The sequence below is a fragment of the Ranitomeya imitator genome, chromosome 8 (assembly GCF_032444005.1).
Source record: "Ranitomeya imitator isolate aRanImi1 chromosome 8, aRanImi1.pri, whole genome shotgun sequence".
Taxonomy (NCBI): domain Eukaryota; kingdom Metazoa; phylum Chordata; class Amphibia; order Anura; family Dendrobatidae; genus Ranitomeya; species Ranitomeya imitator.
This window is the reverse complement of record NC_091289.1, coordinates 119,417,084-119,441,000: the sequence shown is the minus strand read 5'-3', so window position 1 is coordinate 119,441,000 and position 23,917 is coordinate 119,417,084. Positions and strand designations below refer to the sequence as shown.

The following is a 23,917-nucleotide window of genomic DNA, read 5'->3' as shown; positions in this document are numbered from 1 at the left end:
ACTGGCGCATAGCAAATGTGGTGCCAATATTCAAAAAGGGCTCTAAAAGTGAACCTGGAAATTATAGGCCAGTAAGTAACCTCTATTGTTGGTAAAATATTTGAAGGGTTTCTGAGGGATGTTATTCTGGATTATCTCAATGAGAATAACTGTTTAACTCCATATCAGCATGGGTTTATGAGAAATCGCTCCTGTCAAACCAATCTAATCAGTTTTTATGAAGAGGTAAGCTATAGGCTGGACCACGGTGAGTCATTGGACGTGGTATATCTCGATTTTTCCAAAGCGTTTGATACCGTGCCGCACAAGAGGTTGGTACACAAAATGAGAATGCTTGGTCTGGGGGAAATTGTGTGTAAATGGGTTAGTAACTGGCTTAGTGATAGAAAGCAGAGGGTGGTTATAAATGGTATAGTCTCTAACTGGGTCGCTGTGACCAGTGGGGTACCGCAGGGGTCAGTATTGGGACCTGTTCTCTTCAACATATTCATTAATGATCTGGTAGAAGGTTTACACAGTAAAATATCGATATTTGCAGATGATACAAAACTATGTAAAGCAGTTAATACAAGAGAAGATAGTATTCTGCTACAGATGGATCTGGATAAGTTGGAAACTTGGGCTGAAAGGTGGCAGATGAGGTTTAACAATGATAAATGTAAGGTTATACACATGGGAAGAAGGAATCAATATCACCATTACACACTGAATGGGAAACCACTGGGTAAATCTGACAGGGAGAAGGACTTGGGGATCCTAGTTAATGATAAACTTACCTGGAGCAGCCAGTGCCAGGCAGCAGCTGCCAAGGCAAACAGGATCATGGGGTGCATTAACAGAGGTCTGGATACACATGATGAGAGCATTATACTGCCTCTGTACAAATCCCTAGTTAGACCGCACATGGAGTACTGTGTCCAGTTTTGGGCACCGGTGCTCAGGAAGGATATAATGGAACTAGAGAGAGTACAAAGGAGGGCAACAAAATTAATAAAGGGGATGGGAGAACTACAATACCCAGATAGATTAGCGAAATTAGGATTATTTAGTCTAGAAAAAAGACGACTGAGGGGCGATCTAATAACCATGTATAAGTATATAATGGGACAATATTAATATCTCGCTGAGGATCTGTTTATACCAAGGAAGGTGACGGGCACAAGGGGGCATTCTTTGCGTCTGGAGGAGAGAAGGTTTTTCCACCAACATAGAAGAGGATTCTTTACTGTTAGGGCAGTAAGAATCTGGAATTGCTTGCCTGAGGAGGTGGTGATGGCGAACTCAGTCGAAGGGTTCAAGAGAGGCCTGGATGTCTTCCTGGAGCAGAACAATATTGTATCATACAATTATTAGGTTCTGTAGAAGGACGTAGATCTGGGGATTTATTATGATGGAATATAGGCTGAACTGGATGGATAAATGTCTTTTTTCGGCCTTACTATGTTACTATGTTACTATGATGCTAATATCTAAAGTAAGTAGTAGCATGGAGGGAGATAATATAATACAGAGGGATTTGGTTGAGAAATGACAATTTAAGTTAAAAGTTAATAAATGTAAGGTCGTGCCCTTTGGCAGAGGTAACAAAATGTATGACTAAATGTTTAAAAGTGACTTGGTAATACTGGTAAACAACTTAAATTTAGAAACCAGTGCTAAGCTATTGCTGCCAAGGAAAATAAAATCATGCAATTCATCAAAAGAGGCACAGAGCATAATGGTTCCTGCTTTCCTGCCGGTAAAGGTTAAACAGCAAAGGCCCATGCCTTATTTAGCTCTGTGTAGCTATTACAGCAAAATGAGTCTACATTGGAACACGCAATAACCTCCAACATGAGTTGCAGCTGGTGCAATTTGTCCCAGTTGAAGATTAGCCCCCAGTATGAGAGTATTGCCACTTGAGAGAGGGTTAGTATGAAGAGAGGGAACATCTCGGATGAGACCAGAAAAGGCTTCTTCCTATCAGTTAGGAGAGTGCATTAGGAGGTGTTTTTAAAGCTTCTTGCAGGAGGCACCGAGCGGCAATAGTTGTGAATAGTAAAAGTTAGGGCTCATGCATACAACCGATTTTCTTATCCGAGTGCTATCTGTGGTTTTCAAGGATAACAGTCGTATCTATGATATCCCATCATAGATACGATCGTCGGATTTTGATGCGAGTATTGGATCAAAATTGGCAATGCAAGTCTGTGGGTCTGTCAAAGAAATTAGACCGCATTCAGATGACATCCGAATGCGGTTTGATTTTCACGGACTGACAAAATGGAGAAGGTGTAGAAATTTTGATCTAACACTGATTAAAATCTGATCAAAATAATCAGATCGTTTTTCTCAGATGTGGAGAAATTGATAATGTGAACCTTCCCTTACTGCCAAGTTACACTGTCTTTTGTGAACTATTGAACAACATAAAAAATATGGCATTGGCAATGTAAAAATTTAAGTCGGTGGCTTAATTGAAGTGGTACTGATGCACCTGGAACAGTGACATCAGAGGCGGGCACAGACAGGCCCCTGTGCAAGAACAGTATATGGGCCGTTTGCAGTCCATTAATGTATCTCTGCCATTTGATGCTTTTGGAAGTTAAAGTGGACCTCCTTACCTCGAGGACCCCTGTGCGACTGTGTAGGTTGCACCAAAGGTATGTGCACCTCTGGGTGAAGTCTCGCTTCCAGTGTAAAATACAGATCACGTAGCATCCTCGGCTGGATCCAGGTAAGTGTCAGTAGATGAATGTAAGTTTGTTATTTTTTTAACCCCTTAGTGACAGAACCAATTTTGTACTTAATGATCAAGCCAGTTTTTACTATTCTGAACACTGGCACTTTATGAGGTTTTAGCTCTGGAACGCTTCAACGGATCCCACTGATTCTGAGACTGTTTTTCTTCACATATTTTACCTCATGTTAGTGGTAAAATGTCTTCAATATGACTTGAATTTATTTATGAAAAAAACGAAAATTTGGCAAATATTGAAAATATTGCAATTTTCAAACTTTTAAATTTTGTGCCTCTAAATCATAAAGTTATATTGCACAAAATAGTTAATAAATAACATTTCCCACATGACTACGTTACATTGGCACAATTTTGGAAACATATTTTTTTGTAAGGACTTTATAAGGGTTAAAAGTTAACCAGCGATTTCTCATTTTTGCAACAAAATTAATAAAACCATTATTTTTAGGAACCACCTCACTTTTGAAGTGAGTTTGGAGTGTCAAAAGGAAGGGCGCACCATTTGACTTTTTGAACCCAAAATTGACTGGAATCAATGGTAGGGGCAATGTCACGTTTGGAGACCCCCTGATGTACCTAAACAGTGGAAACCCCCCAGTTCTAATTTAAACCCTAACACAGCCCTACCCCTGACCCTGATCCCAACCCTAACTCCAACACAACCCTAACCCTCACACCACATCCGTAGCCCCCAAATTACAACCGTAACCCCATCACAACCCTAGCCGCAACCCTAACCCTAGCCCCAACCCTAACCCTAATGTAAAAATTGAAATAAATACATTTTTTATTTTATTATTTTTACCTATCTAAGGGGTGACAAAGGGAGGTTTTATTTACTTTTTTTTATTTTTATTTTTCCTATTGGTTCATTTTGATCACTGTGATAGACACTATCACAGTGATCAAAATGAACCAATAGGAAAAATCTCGTATTTTTTGCTGGGTGCTGGCTGGCAGATCTCAGAGGGCGCACTGCTCATGCACCCGCCATTTTCTTCCTGGAAGATAATGCCGAGGGCTGGGGGACAGAGTTGGAGGGTCCAGGGACACTGGAGGTACTGGGAATGGCTCAGGGGACCCCATTTCTTTCTCCACTGGAATTCTAGATCATATCATAGGAGAGAGAAATAAATGGGAAATCAGACTTTTTGTGGTCACCATTATTCGGCAAATAACAGCGACCACAAAGCTGGGGACAGCGAAAACCGACCCGAATCATGTTCTCCGGAGTCCCCGGTAGCCGAGTCCCCAGAAATTTTCCAACACTAGGGGCACTATACTCTTATTTCTCACCGCCGTTAAAAAGCGGCACTGAGAAATAAGCACCCTTAATTGCCGCAGTTAAAGGTGTATTGGCAGTCGTTAAGAGGTTAATATACAAAGCAATTGGTAAAATTGCTGCCTCGCCATCGCCAAAGCCGCCGCCTCGCCCCTACCTTCTGTCTCTTCCCCACAGAATGTAAGTCCGCAAGGACAGGGTCCTCTCCCCTCTGTATCAGTCTGTCGCTGTATACCTGCTTACTGTAATCGATATCTATAACCCTGTATGTAACCCCTTTCTCATGTACAGCACCATGGAATTAATGGTGCTATATAAATTAATAATAATAATAATAATAATATTGGCAGGACAACCTCTTAAAGTTTCTACTGTCAAATACTCATTATACCACATTGTGAACTGTATACTTGCACTTTATTGAACAAGGGACCAATGTATGTGCAAAATGCAAGAGCGAACAGCAAACAATGTCGAAAGTATGAAGAGTCTATGTATGTGGAAACGGGTAATTTTAATAGTTTTAAAGGTTGAAGGTAACTATACAGTAAGTTCATCAAGTTCAACCTAGAGCATTGCATGTTGATCTAGAAGAAGGTAAAAAGCCCATGGGGTGGATTCTAATAACCTGATATTAAGGGGAAAAAAATCCTTCCAGGCTCCACATATGCCACTTAGAATAGTTCCATGGCTCAGTGTCCTAACACTGTAATGTATTAGTCACAGCCACTCTTAGAGGCACTGCAAATTGTATAAAAATGGGTAGTGCCATCTTTTGAATAATGTTAGGCAGGTCATGCTGTGGATAGAGAAGGCATCCCTTAAAATGTAACAAAACTTTTATATAATTTTTAATATGTTGTTATTCCTGTAAAGCACTTGTGAAGAAACTGGATTATATCTTAATTACCCAGACGACTATTTTTAGCAAACCAAGAAGAATATGCTGTTATCTATACTTTTGCTTGTGTAAGTCTGTAATAGTGACTTGTAAGCTGTGTGAGGCAGTGACAGGTGTCATATGCGAGGGTCGCTATGTATCCCCCAGGATGTGCTTAGAAGCATATTAGATCCGCTGGAGTGCCCTGTGCTCACAGCAGGTTGCCTGTGAGACACAGGGAAGAATAAAAGTGAGTGTGAACTGGGTCAAGTTATTTGTCCCAGAAATTATTCAGGACAACCCGGTATGGGCTTTTATTTTGAAACGGACTGCAGGATGGTAGTGGGGCCGGTCCGTTTCCTCCAGCCCAGATCTTATAGTGGCCCATGGCCATAGAATCTGGAGGATAGAAAAAAAAAACCCTGCAAGAGAGTTTGGGTGTGTCAGTCTGGTCTGGGAGTCAGACCTAGCAGGAGGCTCATGAGGAGCTCTTTCCGTGTGGAGCAACACAGGCCAGGCAGAGACTAAAAAGCCTGACACCCCAGCGTACACAGTGGTGTAATACGTCCACGGCAACGGATTGTGGACTGTCTTTACTTTTCCCGGCTGCATACTGAAGGACTTGTTTCTTATGTGTTTGGTTTGTGAGTGTGCTACAAAATAAACAAGACTTTATTTGAACTTTATATGGGTCACTGCCTATTCACTGCACAGCAAGGACATCGCTGCCTCACATATGGTGGAGAATGCGGGCAGTGTGAATTAAAGCATACCCCAACGCCATTTGCATGTCTGTTATTAAAGGGACACTGTCACCTGAATTTGGAGGGAACAATCTTCAGCCATGGAGGCGGGGTTTTTGGGTTTTTGATTCACCCTTTCCTTACCCGCTGGCTGCATGCTGGCTGCAATATTGGATTGAAGTTCATTCTCTGTCCTCCGTAGTACATGCCTGCACAAGGCAAGATTACCTTGTGCAGGCGTGTCCTATGGAGGACAGATAATGAACTTCAATCAAATATTGCAGCCAGCATGCAGCCAGCGGGTAAGGAAAGGGTGAATCAAAAACCCCAAAACCCCGCCTCCATGGCTGAAGATTGTTCCCTCCAAATTCAGGTGACAGTGTCCCTTTAAGCCTGCTACATTGCAACTCAGGCCTACAGACAAAATGGAGGAGATCCTGAGGCAGCTAGTCCTCACACAGCAACAACAGCAACAAACGAATAACCTGTTGCTGCATCAAATTACAGCCCTGCGTGAGGCACCTCCAGCACCGACCTCGGAACGTCGCGATGCCCGAGACAAGGTCCGCTCCGCTTTGAGGAAATTGAGTCCGGAAGATGACGTGGAAGCTTTCCTCACTGTCTATGAGCGCACGGCAGAACGGGAGAATCTGCCAGCAGCACAGTGGGCTGAAGTTGTGGCTCCGTTCCTGAGGGGTGATGCGCTAAAGGCCTACTTTGACCTCAGTCGGGAGGATGCCCAGGACTATTCCAAGCTAAAAGGTGAGATCCTTGCCCGACTGGGGGTTAATACTTATGTGAGAGCTCAACGGGTGTTTTCTTGGACTTTTGTGGAAGCCCAGCCTGCCCGGTCTCAGATTTTTGACTTATTGCAGCTTGTGAAACGGTGGCTCCAACCTGAGACTTTAACCACAAGTCAGATAGTGGAGAGGGTGGTGGTCGACCGACTGGTGAGGACTCTGCCAGCAGCCATACAGCGTTGGGTGGGTCAAGGGGACCCTGGTACCCTAGACCAGGTTGTAGGTCTGATAGAGCGATATAAGGCCACCCAGGACTTTATACGGGACACTGCTCCACTTCGGCTGTCACGTAAGGCTCCGCCAGCTCAGGAGTCTGAGAAAAGTCCACGACCCTCCACTGGGACAAAACCAGACTGAGTCCGTGCTGAGGGGTTGTCTCGGAAAGAGAGTGACCACAGACCTGTGTCCCCTAAACTGGCTCCAAAGTTACCTCGTGCCACAGTCATTACGTGTTGGCGGTGCCAAGAACCTGGACATGTGGTTGCTAATTGCCCCCTAACAACGGAACCCATGGACTGCGGGTATACCCGCCGCGTGTCTATGTATGCCCAGCCAGTCTGCATTGCCACTACAGACCCTTCCGGTACCGAACCTCAGCTGTGCAGAGTGCTCGTTAACGGGTACCAGACAGATGCTCTCTTGGACTCAGGGAGCTTGGTGACCCTGGTACACGGGTCCCTGGTTGCTGGGGACAGTCCTAATGTACGAAAGGTGGGGGTGGTGTGCATACATGGGGACCTCCGAGAGTACCCGACTGCGGAGGTCACATTCTCCACCCCATGTAGAGATATAAAACATGTGGTGGGAGTGGTAAAGACTCTTCCATATGGGACTGTGATAGGTAGAGACTTGCCATTGTTCTGGTCCCTCTGGGAGACCAGAGTTAACCCTCTCAGGGTAAAAAGCATTCCTGGTGCAGAACCCGAAGATCCCGAGTCAGGGACACCTGCCGTAGGGGTCGCCACGATAGGAACAGTGTGTAATCCCGATAGGTTTCCCCTAGAGGTGTTGGCAGGAGAAGTGGAAGAGAATCCACCAATTCCTGAGCTGGAGGTGTCACCTGGTAAGTTTGGGACTGCCCAGCTCCAGGATCCCACTCTGACCCAGGCAAGGGAAAGAGTAATCGAGGTGAATGGGGTGGCACAACAACCTGGTGCAGAAAAGGAGTTTCCCCGGATGATGATCAACCAGGAGTTACTGTACAGGGTTGATAAAATCCGGGATGAGGTGGTGGAACAACTGGTATTGCCCCAACCCTATCGTCGGGCGGTGCTCGACATGGCTCACACTCACATGTTGGGGGGGCACTTGGGGGCCAGAAAGACGTTAGAGCGCATATTACAGAGGTTTTTTTTGGCCTGGTGTCTATGCTGAGGTTACAAAGTACTGTGACACATGTCCTGAGTGTCAACTAACCTCACCTACCACGAACTACCGGAGTCCATTAGTGCCTCTGCCCATCATAGAAGTACCCTTTGAGCGGATAGCGATGGATCTGGTAGGACCAATAGTGAAATCCGCCCGGGGCCATCAGCACATATTAGTAGTCGTAGACTACGCCACTCGGTATCCAGAGGCGATACCGCTCCGGCACACTTCGGCTAAACTAATAGCCCGTGAACTGTTTGCCATGTTTTGTCGCCTTGGGCTTCCCAAGGAGATCCTTACAGATCAGGGAACCCCTTTTATGTCTAAAGTGACTAGGGAGCTATGTAGTGGATGCTTTCCTGAAACGGAAAGTACTTGCAAGCAGCATAATACAAAGAATAGCAGGTTTACCCAGAATCCTTTGCAGTAGGCAGAGCTATGCAAATCATCTCTTTCCACCCCTGTCTAATCCACAGCGCTTGGAACCGCCAAGCGTGCAATGCTGCGGATTAGTTTCTAAATTTACACAGCCAACCAATTCCTACCTGTGGACACGTGTTTCGGGCTTTAGGCCCTCATCAGCACAGGGCTGGAATTGGTTGGCTGTATGGAGTGGGGCTCGGTGAGCAAGCGATACATACATGCTATGTATTTCCTTTAAGTAGAGGGCTTTTCGGTCTCTTTCGTCCCGCTACATTTAGCCCAACTTGGGTCTCTCCCTAAGGTGGCTAGCATGTATGTATCGCTTGCTCACCGAGCCCCACTCCATACAGCCAACCAATTCCAGCCCTGTGCTGATGAGGGCCTAAAGCCCGAAACACGTGTCCACAGGTAGGAATTGGTTGGCTGTGTAAATTTAGAAACTAATCCGCAGCATTGCACGCTTGGCGGTTCCAAGCGCTGTGGATTAGACGGGTGGAAAGAGATGATTTGCATAGCTCTGCCTACTGCAAAGGATTCTGGGTAAACCTGCTATTCTTTGTATTATGCTGCTTGCAAGTACTTTCCGTTTCAGGAAAGCATCCACTATGTATTTCCTTTAAGTAGAGGGCTTTTCGGTCTCTTTCGTCCCGCTACATTTAGCCCAACTTGGGTCTCTCCCTAAGGTGGCTAGCATGTATGTATCGCTTGCTCACCGAGCCCCACTCCATACAGCCAACCAATTCCAGCCCTGTGCTGATGAGGGCCTAAAGCCCGAAACACGTGTCCACAGGTAGGAATTGGTTGGCTGTGTAAATTTAGAAACTAATCCGCAGCATTGCACGCTTGGCGGTTCCAAGCGCTGTGGATTAGACAGGGGTGGAAAGAGATGATTTGCATAGCTCTGCCTACTGCAAAGGATTCTGGGTAAACCTGCTATTCTTTGTATTATGCTGCTTGCAAGTACTTTCCGTTTCAGGAAAGCATCCACTATGTATTTCCTTTAAGTAGAGGGCTTTTCGGTCTCTTTCGTCCCGCTACATTTAGCCCAACTTGGGTCTCTCCCTAAGGTGGCTAGCATGTATGTATAGGGAGCTATGCAAATTGCTCCAAATTAAACAGTTGCGTACATCAGTGTACCATCCACAAACCGATGGGTTAGTCGAGAGGTTTAATAAGACCCTCAAGACCATGCTCAAAAAGGTGGTCGCCAAGGATGGGAAGGATTGGGATATGTTATTGCCATATTTAATGTTCGCCATACGCGAGGTACCGCAGGCTTCCACAGGCTTCTCCCCATTTGAGCTATTGTATGGCAGGCACCCGAGGGGACTGCTGGATGTAGCCAAAGAGACGTGGGAACAGGAGCCCACTCCACATAAGAGTGTTATCGAGTATGTGGCAAGTATGCAGGATCGGATTGCAGTTGTGCAACCCATAGTAAAGGAGCATCTGTTGGATGCCCAGGCTGCTCAGAGCCGTACATATAATAAAAGGGCCACGGTCAGGACCTTTAAAGAAGGAGACCGTGTGTTGGTACTAGTACCCACCCCAGAGAGTAAACTCATGGCCAAGTGGCAAGGGCCTTATGAGATACGGGGGAAAGTGGGGGAAGTGAATTACAAAGTGTACCAACCCGGGAAAAGAAAATCCGAGCAGTTGTACCATGTAAACCTGCTAAAGGCCTGGAAGGACCGAGAATGTTTGGTCACAGATGCAACTACGGTCATACAATCGGAGGTCCCTCTGGCCCTGGCAAAGGACACAGCCGGCTGTGAGGTAAAAGTCAATGATGCCCTCACAAAACAGCAGCGGCGGGAGGCTCGAGCTTTGGTACAGCAGAATATGGATGTGTTCTCAGAGCTGCCGGGGCGAACCTTGGTGATTCAGCATGATATTGTCACTGAGCCCCAGGTAAAGATGCGGATGAAACCGTACCGAGTGCCAGAGGCCCGAAGGCAAGCCATCGCGGCCGAGGTAAAGCAAATGCTTCAGCTGGGAGTCATTGAGGAGTCCCGAAGTGAGTGGGCTAGCCCCATTGTTCTAATACCAAAACCAGATGGGTCATTACGCTTCTGTAATGACTTTAGGAAGTTAAATGAAGTGTCAAAATTTGACCTCTATCCCATGCCATGGGTGGACGAGCTAATTGAGAGACTGGGGAAGGCCCAGTACTTCACCACGCTGGATCTCACAAAAGGTTACTGGCAGGTTCCCTTAACAGAGTCAGCGAAGGAAAAGACTGCTTTTATAACCCCAGAGGGTCTCTTTCAATACGTTGTCTTACCTTTTGGGTTACATGGAGCTCCGGCCACATTTCAGGGGCTGATGGACATTGTGTTAGCGCCACATAGAGACTATGCGTCAGCCTATTTGGATGACATAGTCATCTTTAGTACCGACTGGGATACCCATCTGTCCCAGGTACAAGCAGTGCTGGAGTCTCTTAGAGCTGCAGGGTTAACAGCAAACCCAAAGAAATGCGCGATAGGTCTCACGGAAGCCCGGTACTTAAGATATGTGATCGGCCGGGGGGTTATCAAACCTCAAGTGAACAAATTTGAGGCCATTCAAAACTGGCCCAATCCCTTAAATACCAAACAAGTGAGGGAATTCCTTGGCATCATTGGGTATTACCGTCGATTTATACCCAATTTTGCTGGTAAATCGGCTTCCCTAAGAGACCTGTTAAAAGGGAAGAAAACGGTGATGGTCAAGTGGAATCCTCAAGCAGAGGAAGCGTTCCAGTCTCTGAAGTCGGCATTGTGTTGACAGCCGGTCTGTTGTGAATTCTGTGGCCAAGCTCCCTCCTGTGGTCATGAGTGGTACTTCGGCTGGTTCTGTCTATGAGCTTCCTTTGGCGGATGAGAGTGGTACTGCGGCTTCTGAGTTTCCTTCCTCAGGTGTTGGGGTTAAGTCGTTAGGTGCTGCTCTATTTAACTCCATCTAGTGCTTTGATCCTGGCCTCCAGTCAATGTTCTAGTATTGGTCTTGCTTCCTCCTGGATCGTTCCTGTGGCCTGTCTGCTCTGCATAAGCTAAGTTTTGCTTGTGTTGTTTTTTGTTTGCTATTTTTTCTGTCCAGCTTGCTATATTGGTTTTTCTTGCTTGCTGGAAGCTCTGGGACGCAGAGGGAGCACCTCCGTACCGTTAGTCCGTGCGGAGGGTCTTTTTGCCCCCTCTGCGTGGTTGTTTGTAGGGTTTTGTGTTGACCGCAAAGCAATCTTTCCTATCCTCGGTCTGTTCAGTAAGTCGGGCCTCACTTTGCTAAATCTATTTCATCTTTGCGTTTGTATTTTCATCTCAACTCACAGTCATTATATGTGGGGGGCTGCCTTTTCCTTTGGGGTATTTCTCTGAGGCAAGGTAGGCTTATTTTTCTATCTTCAGGGCTAGCTAGTTTCTCAGGCTGTGCTCGAGGCGCATAGGACTGGTCAGGAGCGCTCCACGGCTACCTCTAGTGTGGTTGGATAGGATTAGGGATTGCGGTCAGCAGAGTTCCCACGTCTCAGAGCTCGTCCTATGTTTTTTGGTAATTGTCGGGTCACTTTGTGTGCTCTGAACTTCAAGGTCTATTGTGGTTCTGAATTACCTGTTCATAACAGTACTGGAGGCCCAAAGTACTAATGCTTCTCAATAGAGGGAAAAGAGAAGTTCTGAGACCATTTTTTTTTCTTTGCACTGTGTTCTGTCTTTCTTTTCCCCTTTACATCAGGGTCATTCAGAACACAGGTGTGGATATGGACATTCAGGGTCTGTTCTCTTTGATGGATAATCTCGCTATAAATGTACAAAATATTCAAGATTTAGTGGTTCAGAATCCTATGTTAGAGCCTAAAATTCCTATTCCTGAGTTATTTTCTGGAGATAGAGCTAAGTTTTTGAATTTTAAAAATAATTGTAAACTATTTCTGGCTTTGAAACCCCGCTCCTCTGGTGACCCAGTTCAACAAGTTAGGATCATTATTTCTATATTACGTGGCAACCCTCAAGACTGGGCATTTTCCCTTGCGCCAGGAGATCCTGCATTATGTAATATTGATGCGTTTTTTCTGGCGCTCGGATTGCTGTACGATGAACCTAATTCAGTGGATCAGGCAGAGAAAAATTTGCTGGCTCTGTGTCAGGGTCAGGATGAGATAGAGATTTATTGTCAGAAGTTTAGAAAGTGGTCCGTACTCACTCAATGGAATGAATGTGCGCTGGCAGCTATTTTCAGAAAGGGTCTCTCTGAACCCCTTAAGGATGTCATGGTGGGATTTCATATGCCTGCTGGTCTGAATGAGTCTATGTCTTTGGCCATTCAGATTGGTCGACGCTTGCGTGAGCGTAAATCTGTGCACCATTTGGCGGTATTATCTGAGCATAAACCTGAGCCTATGCAGTGCGATAGGACTTTGACCAGAACTGAAAGGCAAGAACACAGACGTCAGAATGGGCTGTGTTTCTACTGTGGTGATTCCACTCATGCTATCTCCGATTGTCCTAAGCGCACTAAGCGGTTCGCTAGGTCTGCCACCATTGGTACGGTACAGTCGAAATTTCTTTTGTCCGTTACTTTGATCTGCTCTTTGTCTTCCTATTCTGTCATGGCATTTGTGGATTCAGGCGCTGCCCTGAATTTGATGGACTTGGAGTTTGCTAGGTGCTGTGGGTTTGTCTTGGAGCCCTTGCAGTGTCCTATCCCATTGAGAGGAATTGATGCTACTCCTTTGGCCAAGAATAAGCCTCAGTATTGGACCCAGCTGACCATGTGCATGGCTCCTGCGCACCAGGAGGATATTCGCTTTCTGGTGTTGCAGAATCTGCATGATGTGGTTGTGTTGGGGTTGCGATGGCTACAAGTCCATAACCCAGTATTAGATTGGAAATCAATGTCTGTGTCCAGCTGGGGTTGTCAGGGGGTACATGGTGATGTTCCATTTCTGTCTATCTCGTCATCCACCCCTTCTGAGGTCCCAGAGTTCTTGTCTGATTACCGGGATGTATTCGATGAGCCCAAGTCCAATGCCCTACCTCCGCATAGGGATTGTGATTGTGCTATCGATTTGATTCCTGGTAGTAAGTTTCCTAAGGGTTGACTGTTTAATTTATCTGTACCTGAGCACGCCGCTATGCGGAGTTACGTGAAGGAGTCTTTGGAGAAGGGTCATATTCGCCCGTCATCGTCGCCATTGGGAGTGGGGTTCTTTTTTGTGGCCAAGAAGGATGGTTCGCTGAGACCTTGTATTGATTACCGCCTTCTAAATAAAATTACGGTCAAATTTCAGTACCCCTTGCCGCTGCTGTCTGATTTGTTTGCTCGGATTAAGGGGGCTAGTTGGTTCACCAAGATAGTTCTTCGTGGTGCATATAATCTTGTGCGTATTAAACGGGGCGATGAATGGAAAACAGCATTTAATACGCCCGAAGGCCATTTTGAGTACCTGGTTATGCCATTCGGGCTTTCTAATGCTCCATCAGTGTTTCAGTCCTTTATGCATGACATCTTCTGAGAGTACCTGGATAACTTCCTGATTGTATACTTGGATGATATTTTGGTCTTCTCGGATGATTGGGAGTCCCATGTGAAGCAGGTCAGAATGGTGTTCCAGATCCTGCGTGCTAATTCTTTGTTTGTGAAGGGGTCAAATTGTCTCTTTGGTGTTCAGAAGGTTTCATTTTTGGGGTTCATTTTTTCTCCTTCTACTATCGAGATGGACCCTGTTAAAGTTCAGGCCATTTATGATTGGACTCAGCCAACATCTCTGAAGAGTCTGCAGAAGTTCCTGGGCTTTGCTAATTTTTATCGTCGCTTCATCAATAATTTTTCTAGTATTGCTAAACCGTTGACTGATTTAACCAAGAAGGGTGCTGATGTGGTCAATTGGTCTTCTGCTGCTGTGGAAGCTTTTCAGGAGTTGAAGCGTCGTTTCTCTTCTGCCCCTGTGTTGTGCCAACCAGATGTTTCGCTTCGGTTCCAGGTCGAGGTTGATGCTTCTGAAATTGGAGCAGGGGCTGATTTGTCGCAGAGAAGTTCTGATTGCTCGGTGATGAAACCATGCGCCTTCTTTTCCAGGAAATTTTCGCCTGCTGAGCGAAATTATGATGTTGGCAATCGAGAGTTGCTAGCCATGAAGTGGGCATTCGAGGAGTGGCGTCATTGGCTTGAAGGAGCTAAGCATCGCGTGGTGGTCTTGACTGATCACAAGAACTTGACTTATCGTGAGTCTGCCAAACGGTTGAATCCTAGACAGGCTCGTTGATCGCTGTTTTTCTCTCGTTTTGACTTTGTGGTTTCGTACCTTCCGGGCTCTAAAAATGTGAAGGCGGATGCCCTGTCTGGGAGTTTTGTGCCCGATTCTCCGGGTTTGTCTGAGCCGGCGGGTATTCTCAAAGAGGGGGTAATTTTGTCTGCCATCTCCCCTGATTTGCGGCGGGTGCTGCAAAAATTTCAGGCTAATAGACCTTACCGTTGCCCAGCGAAGAAACTGTTTGTCCCTGATAAATGGACGAGTAGAGTTATCTCTGAGGTTCATTGTTCGGTGTTGGCTGGTCATCCTGGAATCTTTGGTACCAGAGATTTGGTGGCTAGATCCTTTTGGTGGCCGTCTCTGTCGCGGGATGTGCGTTCTTTTGTGCAGTCCTGTGGGATTTGTGCTCGGGCTAAGCCCTGCTGTTCTCGTGCCAGTGGGTTGCTTTTGCCCTTGCCGGTCCCGAAGAGGCCTTGGACACATATCTCTATGGATTTTATTTCGGATCTCCCCGTCTCTCAAAGAATGTCGGTCATTTGGGTGGTTTGTGATCGCTTCTCTAAGATGGTCCATTTGGTGCCCTTGTCTAAATTGCCTTCCTCCTCTGATTTGGTGCCATTGTTTTTCCAGCATGTGGTTCGTTTACATGGCATTCCAGAGAACATAGTTTCTGACAGAGGTTCCTAGTTTGTTTCGAGGTTTTGGCGAGCCTTTTGTGCTAGGATGGGCATTGATTTGTCTTTTTCCTCGGCTTTCCATCCTCAGACAAATGGCCAAACTGAACGAACCAATCAGACCTTGGAAACATATCTGAGATGTTTTGTTTCTGCTGATCAGGATGATTGGGTGTCCTTTTTGCCTTTGGCTGAGTTCGCCCTTAATAATCGGGCCAGCTCGGCTACTTTGGTTTCGCCGTTTTTCTGCAATTCTGGGTTCCACCCTCGTTTCTCTTCAGGGCAGGTTGAGTCTTCGGACTGTCCTGGTGTGGATACTGTGGTGGATAGGTTGCAGCAGATTTGGACTCATGTAGTGGACAATTTGACATTGTCCCAGGAGAAGGCTCAACGTTTCGCTAACCGCAGGCGCTGTGTGGGTCCCCGACTTCGTGTTGGGGATTTGGTTTGGTTGTCATCTCATTATATTCCTATGAAGGTTTCCTCACCTAAGTTTAAGCCTCGTTTCATTGGTCCATACAGGATTTCTGAGGTTCTTAATCCTGTGTCTTTTCGTTTGACTCTTCCAGCTTCTTTTTCCATCCATAACGTGTTCCATAGGTCATTGTTGCGGAGATACGTGGCACCTGTGGTTCCATCTATTGATCCTCCTGCACCGGTTTTGGTTGAAGGGGAGTTGGAGTATATAGTGGAGAAGATTTTGGATTCTCGTGTTTCGAGACGGAAACTTCAGTATCTGGTTAAGTGGAAAGGTTATGGTCAGGAAGATAATTCCTGGGTCTTTGCCTCTGATGTCCATGCTGCCGATCAGTTCGTGCCTTTCATGTGGCTCATCCTGGTCGGCCTGGCGGCTCTGGTGAGGGTTCGGTGACCCCTCCTCAAGGGGGGGTACTGTTGTGAATTCTGTGGCCAAGCTCCCTCCAGTGGTCATGAGTGGTACTTCGGCTGGTTCTGTCTATGAGCTTCCTTTGGTGGATGAGAGTGGTACTGCGGCTTCTGAGTTTCCTTCCTCAGGTGTTGAGGTTAAGTCGTTAGGTGCTGCTCTATTTAACTCCACCTAGTGCTTTGATCCTGGCCTCCAGTCAATGTTCTAGTATTGGTCTTGCTTCCTCCTGGATCGTTCCTGTGGCCTGTCTGCTCTGCATAAGCTAAGTTTTGCTTGTGTTGTTTTTTATTTGCTATTTTTTCTGTCCAGCTTGCTATATTGGTTTTTCTTGCTTGCTGGAAGCTCTGGGACGCAGAGGGAGCACCTCCGTACCGTTAGTCGGTGCGGAGGGTCTTTTTGCCCCCTCTGCGTGGTTGTTTGTAGGGTTTTGTGTTGACCGCAAAGCAATCTTTCCTATCCTCGGTCTGTTCAGTAAGTCGGGCCTCACTTTGCTAAATCTATTTCATCTCTGCGTTTGTATTTTCATCTCAACTCACAGTCATTATATGTGGGGAGCTGCCTTTTCCTTTGGGGTATTTCTCTGAGGCAAGGTAGGCTTATTTTTCTATCTTCAGGGCTAGCTAGTTTCTCAGGCTGTGCTCGAGACGCATAGGACTGGTCAGGAGCGCTCCACGGCTACCTCTAGTGTGGTTGGATAGGATTAGGGATTGCGGTCAGCAGAGTTCCCACGTCTCAGAGCTCGTCCTATGTTTTTTGGTAATTGTCGGGTCACTTTGTGTGCTCTGAACTTCAAGGTCTATTGTGGTTCTGAATTACCTGTTCATAACACCGATCCTCATCAGCCCCGACTTCAAGAAAACCTTTATTGTGCAAACCGATGCCTCAGAGGTAGGCTTAGGAGCGGTGTTGTCGCAAGAGGTGATCAGGGATGAGCATCCAGTCACCTATTTAAGCAGGAAACTGACCCCGGCAGAGAAAAATTATAGCGTAGTGGAGAAGGAGTGCTTGGCGATCAAATGGGAATCACAGGGAAATGCAGATGCCCTGTCACGGGCACCATGTATGCTGACAAATGTTCAACCCCACAAGTCTGAACAGAGGGGGGGGGGGGTATGTGAGGCAGTGACCGGGGTCATATGCGAGGGTCGCTATGTATCCCCCAGGATGTGCTTAGAAGCATATTAGATCCGCTGGAGTGCCCTGTGCTCACAGCAGGTTGCCTGTGAGACACAGGGAAGAATAAAAGTGAGTGTGAACTGGGTCAAGTTATTTGTCCCAGAAATTATTCAGGACAACCCGGTATGGGCTTTTATTTTGAAACGGACTGCAGGATGGTAGTGGGGCCGGTCCGTTTCCTCCAGCCCAGATCTTATAGTGGCCCATGGCCATAGAATCTGGAGGATAGAAAAAAAAAAAACCCTGCAAGAGAGTTTGGGTGTGTCAGTCTGGTCTGGGAGTCAGACCTAGCAGGAGGCTCACGAGGAGCTCTTTCCGTGTGGAGCAACACGGGCCAGGCAGAGACTAAAAAGCCTGACACCCCAGCGTACACAGTGGTGTAATACGTCCACGGCAACGGATTGTGGACTGTCTTTACTTTTCCCGGCTGCATACTGAAGGACTTGTTACTTATGTGTTTGGTTTGTGAGTATGCTACAAAATAAACAAGACTTTATTTGAACTTTATATGGGTCACTGCCTATTCACTGCACAGCAAGGACATCGCTGCCTCACAGCTGATATTTCATATAACTTAGGGTACCGTCACACTAAAACGACGCTGCAGCGATACGACAATGATGTCGATCGCTGCAGCGTCGCTGTTTGGTCGCTGGAGAGATGTCACACAGACCGCTCTCCTGCGGCCAACGATCCCGAAGTCCCCTGGTAACCAGGGTAAATATCGGGTTACTAAGCGCAGGGCCGCGCTTAGTATCACGATGTTTACCCTGGTTACCAGCGTAAACGTAAAAAAAAAACACTACATACTTACATTTCGTGTCTGTCCCCCAGCGCTGTACTTCTCTGCACTGACAGTGAGCGCCGGACAGCCGGAAAGCACAGCGGTGACGTCACCGCTGTACTTTACGGCTGGCCGGCGCTCACCATTCAGTGCGGGAAGCTGAAGGCGAGGGACATGACCAGACACCGGGAATGTAAGTATGTAGTGTTTTTTTTACATTTACACTGGTAACCAGGGTAAATATCGGGTTACTAAGCGCGGCCCTGCGCTTAGTAACCCGATGTTTACCCTGGTTACCACTGAAGACATCGCTGAATCAGCGTTACACACGCCGATTCAGCAATGTCAGCGGGAGATCCAGCGACAAAATAAAGTTTCAAACGATCTGCTATGACGTACGATTCTCAGCGGGGTCCCTGATCGCAGTAGCGTGTCAGACACTGCAAGATCGTAATTGTATTGCTGGAACGTCACAGATCGTGCCGTCCTAGCGACCAAAGTGCCACTGTGTGACGGTACCCTTAATGTACGCTTATCTTTGATGAGTAGAGATGTTTGCAGATATGCTAATTATGCATTGTATTATGGAGCCACATTGTTGACTTTGAAGGCAGAGATGGAAAAACTATGCAAATAGATTAAATAATCAAGTAATTCTATTTGAACTCATCATTATTGTTTCCCTTATCTGTGAGGCTGGACTGAAAGACACTGGGTAAATCTAAAAATAGGATACATGCCTCTGTATAAAGAGACTCTGAGACAGAGAGATGGGGGGGACATCCAGAGATGCTGACAAGACATATACATCCAAAGGACCAGAGACAGGAGAGCAGCCAATATAATGGAGCCATTACGAGGGACACAGAGCTATCATTCTACAAGAAACAACCTAGAGGTTTTTGGCTCTGGTTGGAAGAATACAGATCTGCTCCATTGACCATCGCTGGACCATGGATATGTTTGGAGAAAGTCAGGATTGGGACCTGCTGGTCACCTGGCTCCATGGAGATATTCAGATAAGCCAGGCCGTGACTCTTGTGTCAACTGGCCTTGTACCTTGTATGGACTCAGTGGACTGTGATCTTCCTATGCTTGTCATTTCCTTATCTCTGTGTGTGTACCACAGGTGGGGTTAGCCGACGCTGGGAGCTCTGACGTAACATCTGCCATTATCCCAGCAGGTCATTAGAAGGGTGAGACTCTGTAATGTGCACCATCTGGGGTACTATGCTGGGACTGTTCTATGTGTTAAATGCCTGTTTTATGGTTCAATAAATCATTGCCACACTGTTTTACCATCACTCTGTGCTGTTTGAGTAGCGTTATGCCAACGTTAAAGGGAGAGCAGGTGTTTGGCAGGGCGATCCCTGGTCCATGCATTTCTGGCTAGCAGACCCTGGGGCACTCACTGACCCCCCCGTGTCTTCACAGTACTGTTGATCACTGGAGGTCAAGAACTCACAGACGACCTCAATAGAAAGTCTGTGGGTCTATACTCACTTTTGAGCATAATCAATTTGCTGATACGCATTGGTTTAACGGATAGAGGTCTCAGGACGAAAACCCCACAATCAGTACTATTGCACAGGATACAGCTTATAAAAAAATAGTTAAAAGTTTAGTTACACTTAGTTACCTTGTTATAACCATCAAAGATCTTGGATATGAACTGACCATTAGGTCTGACCACACTGGAAAGTGCTCAACAATTGTTTTATAATAAAAAAGACTACGCCCATTTGGTGTGAGAAGAACTATTATGTTCACATACTTCGTAGAAGGAATGAGAAAATTAGCTATTTAAATAAGGTTTTTGTGTTAAATATATTTCTAAATGTTTGGGGCATTGTTTTTTTTCCACAATCCAACCTATATTAACGTGACAAGTCATGTGACAAGGCTTGTTAACCTCTTTCTGACCTCGGACGGGATAGTACGTCTGAGGTCAGATCCCCTGCTTTGATGCAGGGCTCCGCGGTGAGCCCGCATCAAAGCCGGGACATGTCAGCTGTTTTGAACAGCTGACATGTGCCCGTAACAGGTGCGGGCAGAATCGCGATCTGCCCGCACCTATTAACTAGTTAAATGCCGCTGTCAAACGCAGACAGCGGCATTTAACTACCGCTTCCGGCCAGGCGGCCGGAAATGACGTCATCGCCGACCCCCGTCACATGATCGGGGGTCGGCGATGCATCTCCATTGTAACCATAGAGGTCCTTGAGACCTCTATGGTTACTGATCGCCGGTGGCTGTGAGCGCCACCCTGTGGTCGGCGCTCACAGCACACCTCCATTTCTGCTACATAGCAGCGATCAGCAGATCGCTGCTATGTAGCAGTGGCGATCGCGTTGTGCCTGCTTCTAGTCTCCCATGGAGGCTATTGAAGCATGGCAAAAGTAAAAAAAAAAAAGTTGAAAAAAATGTTAAAAAAATAAAAAAAACATAAAAGTTTAACCCCTTACCGGCATCGGACGTACTATACCGTCCGATGCCGGCTCCCCTGCTTTGATGCAGGGCTCCGCGGTGAGCCCGCATCAAGGCCGGGACATGTCAGCTGTTTTGAACAGCTGACATGTGCCCGTAATAGGCGCGGGCAGAATCGCGATCTGCCCGCACCTATTAACTAGTTAAATGCCGCTGTCAAACGCAGACAGCGGCATTTAACTACCGCTTCCGGCCGGGCGGCCGGAAATGACGTCATCGCCGACCCCCGTCACATGATCGGGGGTCGGCGATGCTTGTATATTGTAACCATAGAGGTCCTTGAGACCTCTATGGTTACTGATGACCGGTGGCTGTGAGCGCCACCCTGTGGTCGGCGCTCACAGCACACCTCAATTTCTGCTACATAGCAGCGATCAGCAGATCGCTGCTATGTAGCAGAGCCGATCGCGTTGTGCCTGCTTCTAGCCTCCCATGGAGGCTATTGAAGCATGGCAAAAGTAAAAAAAAAAAGTTTAAAAAAATGTGAAAAAAATAAAAAAAACATAAAAGTTTAAATCACCCCCCTTTCGCCCCAATCAAAATAAATCAATAAAAAAAATATCAAATCTACGCATATTTGGTATCGCCGCGCTCAGAATCGCCCGATCTATCAATTTAAAAAAAGTATTAACCTGATCGCTAAACAGCGTAGTGGGAAAAAAATTTGAAACGCCAGAATTACGTTTTTTTGGTCGCCGCGACATTGCATTAAAATGCAATAACGGGCGATCAAAAGAACGTATCTGCACCGAAATGCTATCATTAAAAACGTCATCTTGGCACGCAAAAAATAAGCCCTCAACCGACCCCAGATCATGAAAAATGGAGACGCTACAAGTATCGGAAAATGGCGCAATTTTTTTTTTTTTTTTTTTAGCAAAGTTTGGAATTTTTTTTCACCACTTAGATAAAAAATAACCTAGTCATGTTAGGTGTCTATGAACTCGTACTGACCTGGAGAATCATAATGGCAGGTCATTTTTAGCATTTAGTGAACCTAGCAAAAAAGCCAAACAAAAAACCAATGTGGGATTGCACTTTTTTTGCAATTTCACCGCACTTGGAATTTTTTTCCCGTTTTCTAGTACACGACATGCTAAAACCAATGATGTCGTTCAAAAGTAAAACTCGTCCCGCAAAAAATAAGCCCTCACATGGCCAAATTGACGGAAAAATAAAAAATTTATGGCTCTGGGAAGGAGGGGAGCGAAAAACGAACACGGAAAAACGAAAAATCCCCTGGTCATGAAGGGGTTAAATCACCCCCCTTTCGCCCCAATCAAAATAAATCAATGAAAAAAATATAAAATCTACGCATATTTGGTATCGCCGCGCTCAGAATCGCCCGATCTATCAAATAAAAAAAAAGCATTAACCTAATCGCTAAACAGCGTAGAGGGAAAAAAATTCAAAACACCAGAATTACGTTTTTTTGGTCGCCGTGACATTGCATTAAAATGCAAAAACGGGCGATCAAAAGAACGCATCTGCACCGAAATACTATCATTAAAAACGTCATCTCGGCACGCAAAAAATAAGCCCTCAACCGACCCCAGATCACGAAAAATGGAGACGCTACGAGTATCGGAAAATGGCGCAATTTTTCTTTTTTTTTTTAGCAAAGTTTGCAATTTTTTTTCACCAGTTAGATAAAAAATAACCTAGTCATGTTTGGTGTCTATGAACTCGTACTGACCTGGAGAATCATAATGTCAGGTCATTTTTAGCATTTAGTGAACCTAGCAAAAAAGCCAAACAAAAAACAAGTGTGGGACTGCACTTTTTTTGCAATTTCACCGCACTTGGAATTTTTTTCCCGTTTTCTAGTACACGACATGCTAAAACCAATGATGTCGCTCAAAAGTACAACTCGTCCCGCAAAAAAATAAGCCCTCACATGGCCAAATTGACGGAAAAATAAAAAAGTTATGGCTCTGGGAAGGAGGGGAGCGAAAAACGAACACGGAAAAACAAAAAATCCCAAGGTCATGAAGGGATTAAAGGGTCGACATTGACTGTTAGGTTGGCTACTTCCAATAGATGGCACTAGAGTTCTAGTCCTCTTCCTTTCTGAAGGGACAATTTACTAATGGGAGTAATAAACAATCCCATATGTCTGGTGAACCGTTAGCTCTGTGTTGTACTTACTTCTACACAGCCCTTTAGATAACACTTGCCATTTTCCTTCCACACAGGCCCTTCTAATTCGTCCCAATGGAGAATATCCTGGGTGGCAACTGTAAGCTGCTGTGCTGCCTGGTGGGAAGTTTTCCACATCCCAGTCACCCTGTAACAAGGCATTTTCTATTTTTGGTGGTTTTCCACATTGAGCTAGAAAAAAAGAAAAATCAGTGAAAGTAGGATCCAGCATTCGATATTTTACATGATTTTGTTACCACAATTTCTATACCTTCCTTAGCAATGAGCACCATATTCTTTGACAATTATTTATTCATAACAGAATTTTCAGAGATTAATATTGATGGGCTTTTCTTAGGATAAGCCATAAATATCAGAATGATGATTTTTTGGGGGGGTGGGAGTATGGATAAAAACATCAGCAATTTTAAAAATTTGTATAATATCGCACATTGCTAGTGTTGAGCATTCCGATACCGCAAGTATCGGGTATCGGCCGATATTTGCGGTATCGGAATTCCGATACTGAATTCCGATACTTCCCGCGTATCGGATACCGGAATCGGAAGTTCCCAGAATTCAAATTGAACGCAGCAGCCAATGAGGAATGAATGGAAGTGTGGGCACATCCTGTTTAGCATGGTGGGCATGTAAGTACTGGCAAGGCTTGGATTGGCTGCTGAAATGATGTCACTCTGCACTATAAAAAAGCGCTGCCGCCATTTTGCGCTCACTCTGCTGTGATTTCAGTTAGGGACAGGACGCTGTGTTCTAACTGAGGGCCAGTTGAGCTAGCTAATTGCTTTATTTTCCTTTCCAAAGGCTAATTTAGCAAAACGCTGTGTGTTCTTCACTGTTCACCTTGCTCTTGCCTTGCAGCGCTGTTTTAACAGCGTTCTGCAAGGTCTCTGTGTGTGTGTGTGTGCAGCTCACTCTGTAGTCTGTGTGCAGCCATATACCCGGTTGTATTCAGCTCAGGGGGGGTTCACACTGCCTCACACAGTTGTTCTTTTTTGCTCTTAGTGCAGCCTGCTGCACATTTTTTCTCAAATTTCCTATTAGTGTTTTTCCACCAGTCTCCAGCTCTATTGTGGAAAAACACTACATAGGATAACCTAGAGGGGGGTTTTTGGGCCTTGCAGCGCCGTTTACGGCTGTCTGCACGGTCTCCGTGTGAGCCCAGCTCGCCCTGTAGTCTGTGTGCAGCCATAGCCGGTTGGATTCAGCTCAGGGTTCGTTACTGGCTCATACCTTGAGAAAAATTTTCCTTTTTTTCAAATAGTGCAGCCTGTTTAAAATTTGAAAA

At 45.9% G+C, this 23,917-nt stretch overlaps 1 protein-coding gene and 1 long non-coding RNA gene across 5 annotated transcripts in view; one reads left to right on the top strand and one right to left on the bottom strand.

The window, feature by feature from the left end:
* Window positions 1-23,917, top strand: part of LOC138647926 (uncharacterized) — a 422,930-nt gene that overhangs the window by 59,288 nt on the left and 339,725 nt on the right. The window lies entirely within an intron of this gene.
* The window catches only part of LOC138647924 (complement factor H-like), a 258,431-nt gene that overhangs the window by 174,516 nt on the left and 59,998 nt on the right, over window positions 1-23,917 (bottom strand). For all 4 annotated transcript variants that reach the window (XM_069737291.1, XM_069737288.1, XM_069737289.1 and 1 more), the window contains one exon: window positions 22,621-22,803. In XM_069737291.1, the coding sequence (XP_069593392.1) occupies window positions 22,621-22,803 (183 nt within the window). The remainder of the gene's footprint in view (window positions 1-22,620; window positions 22,804-23,917) is intronic.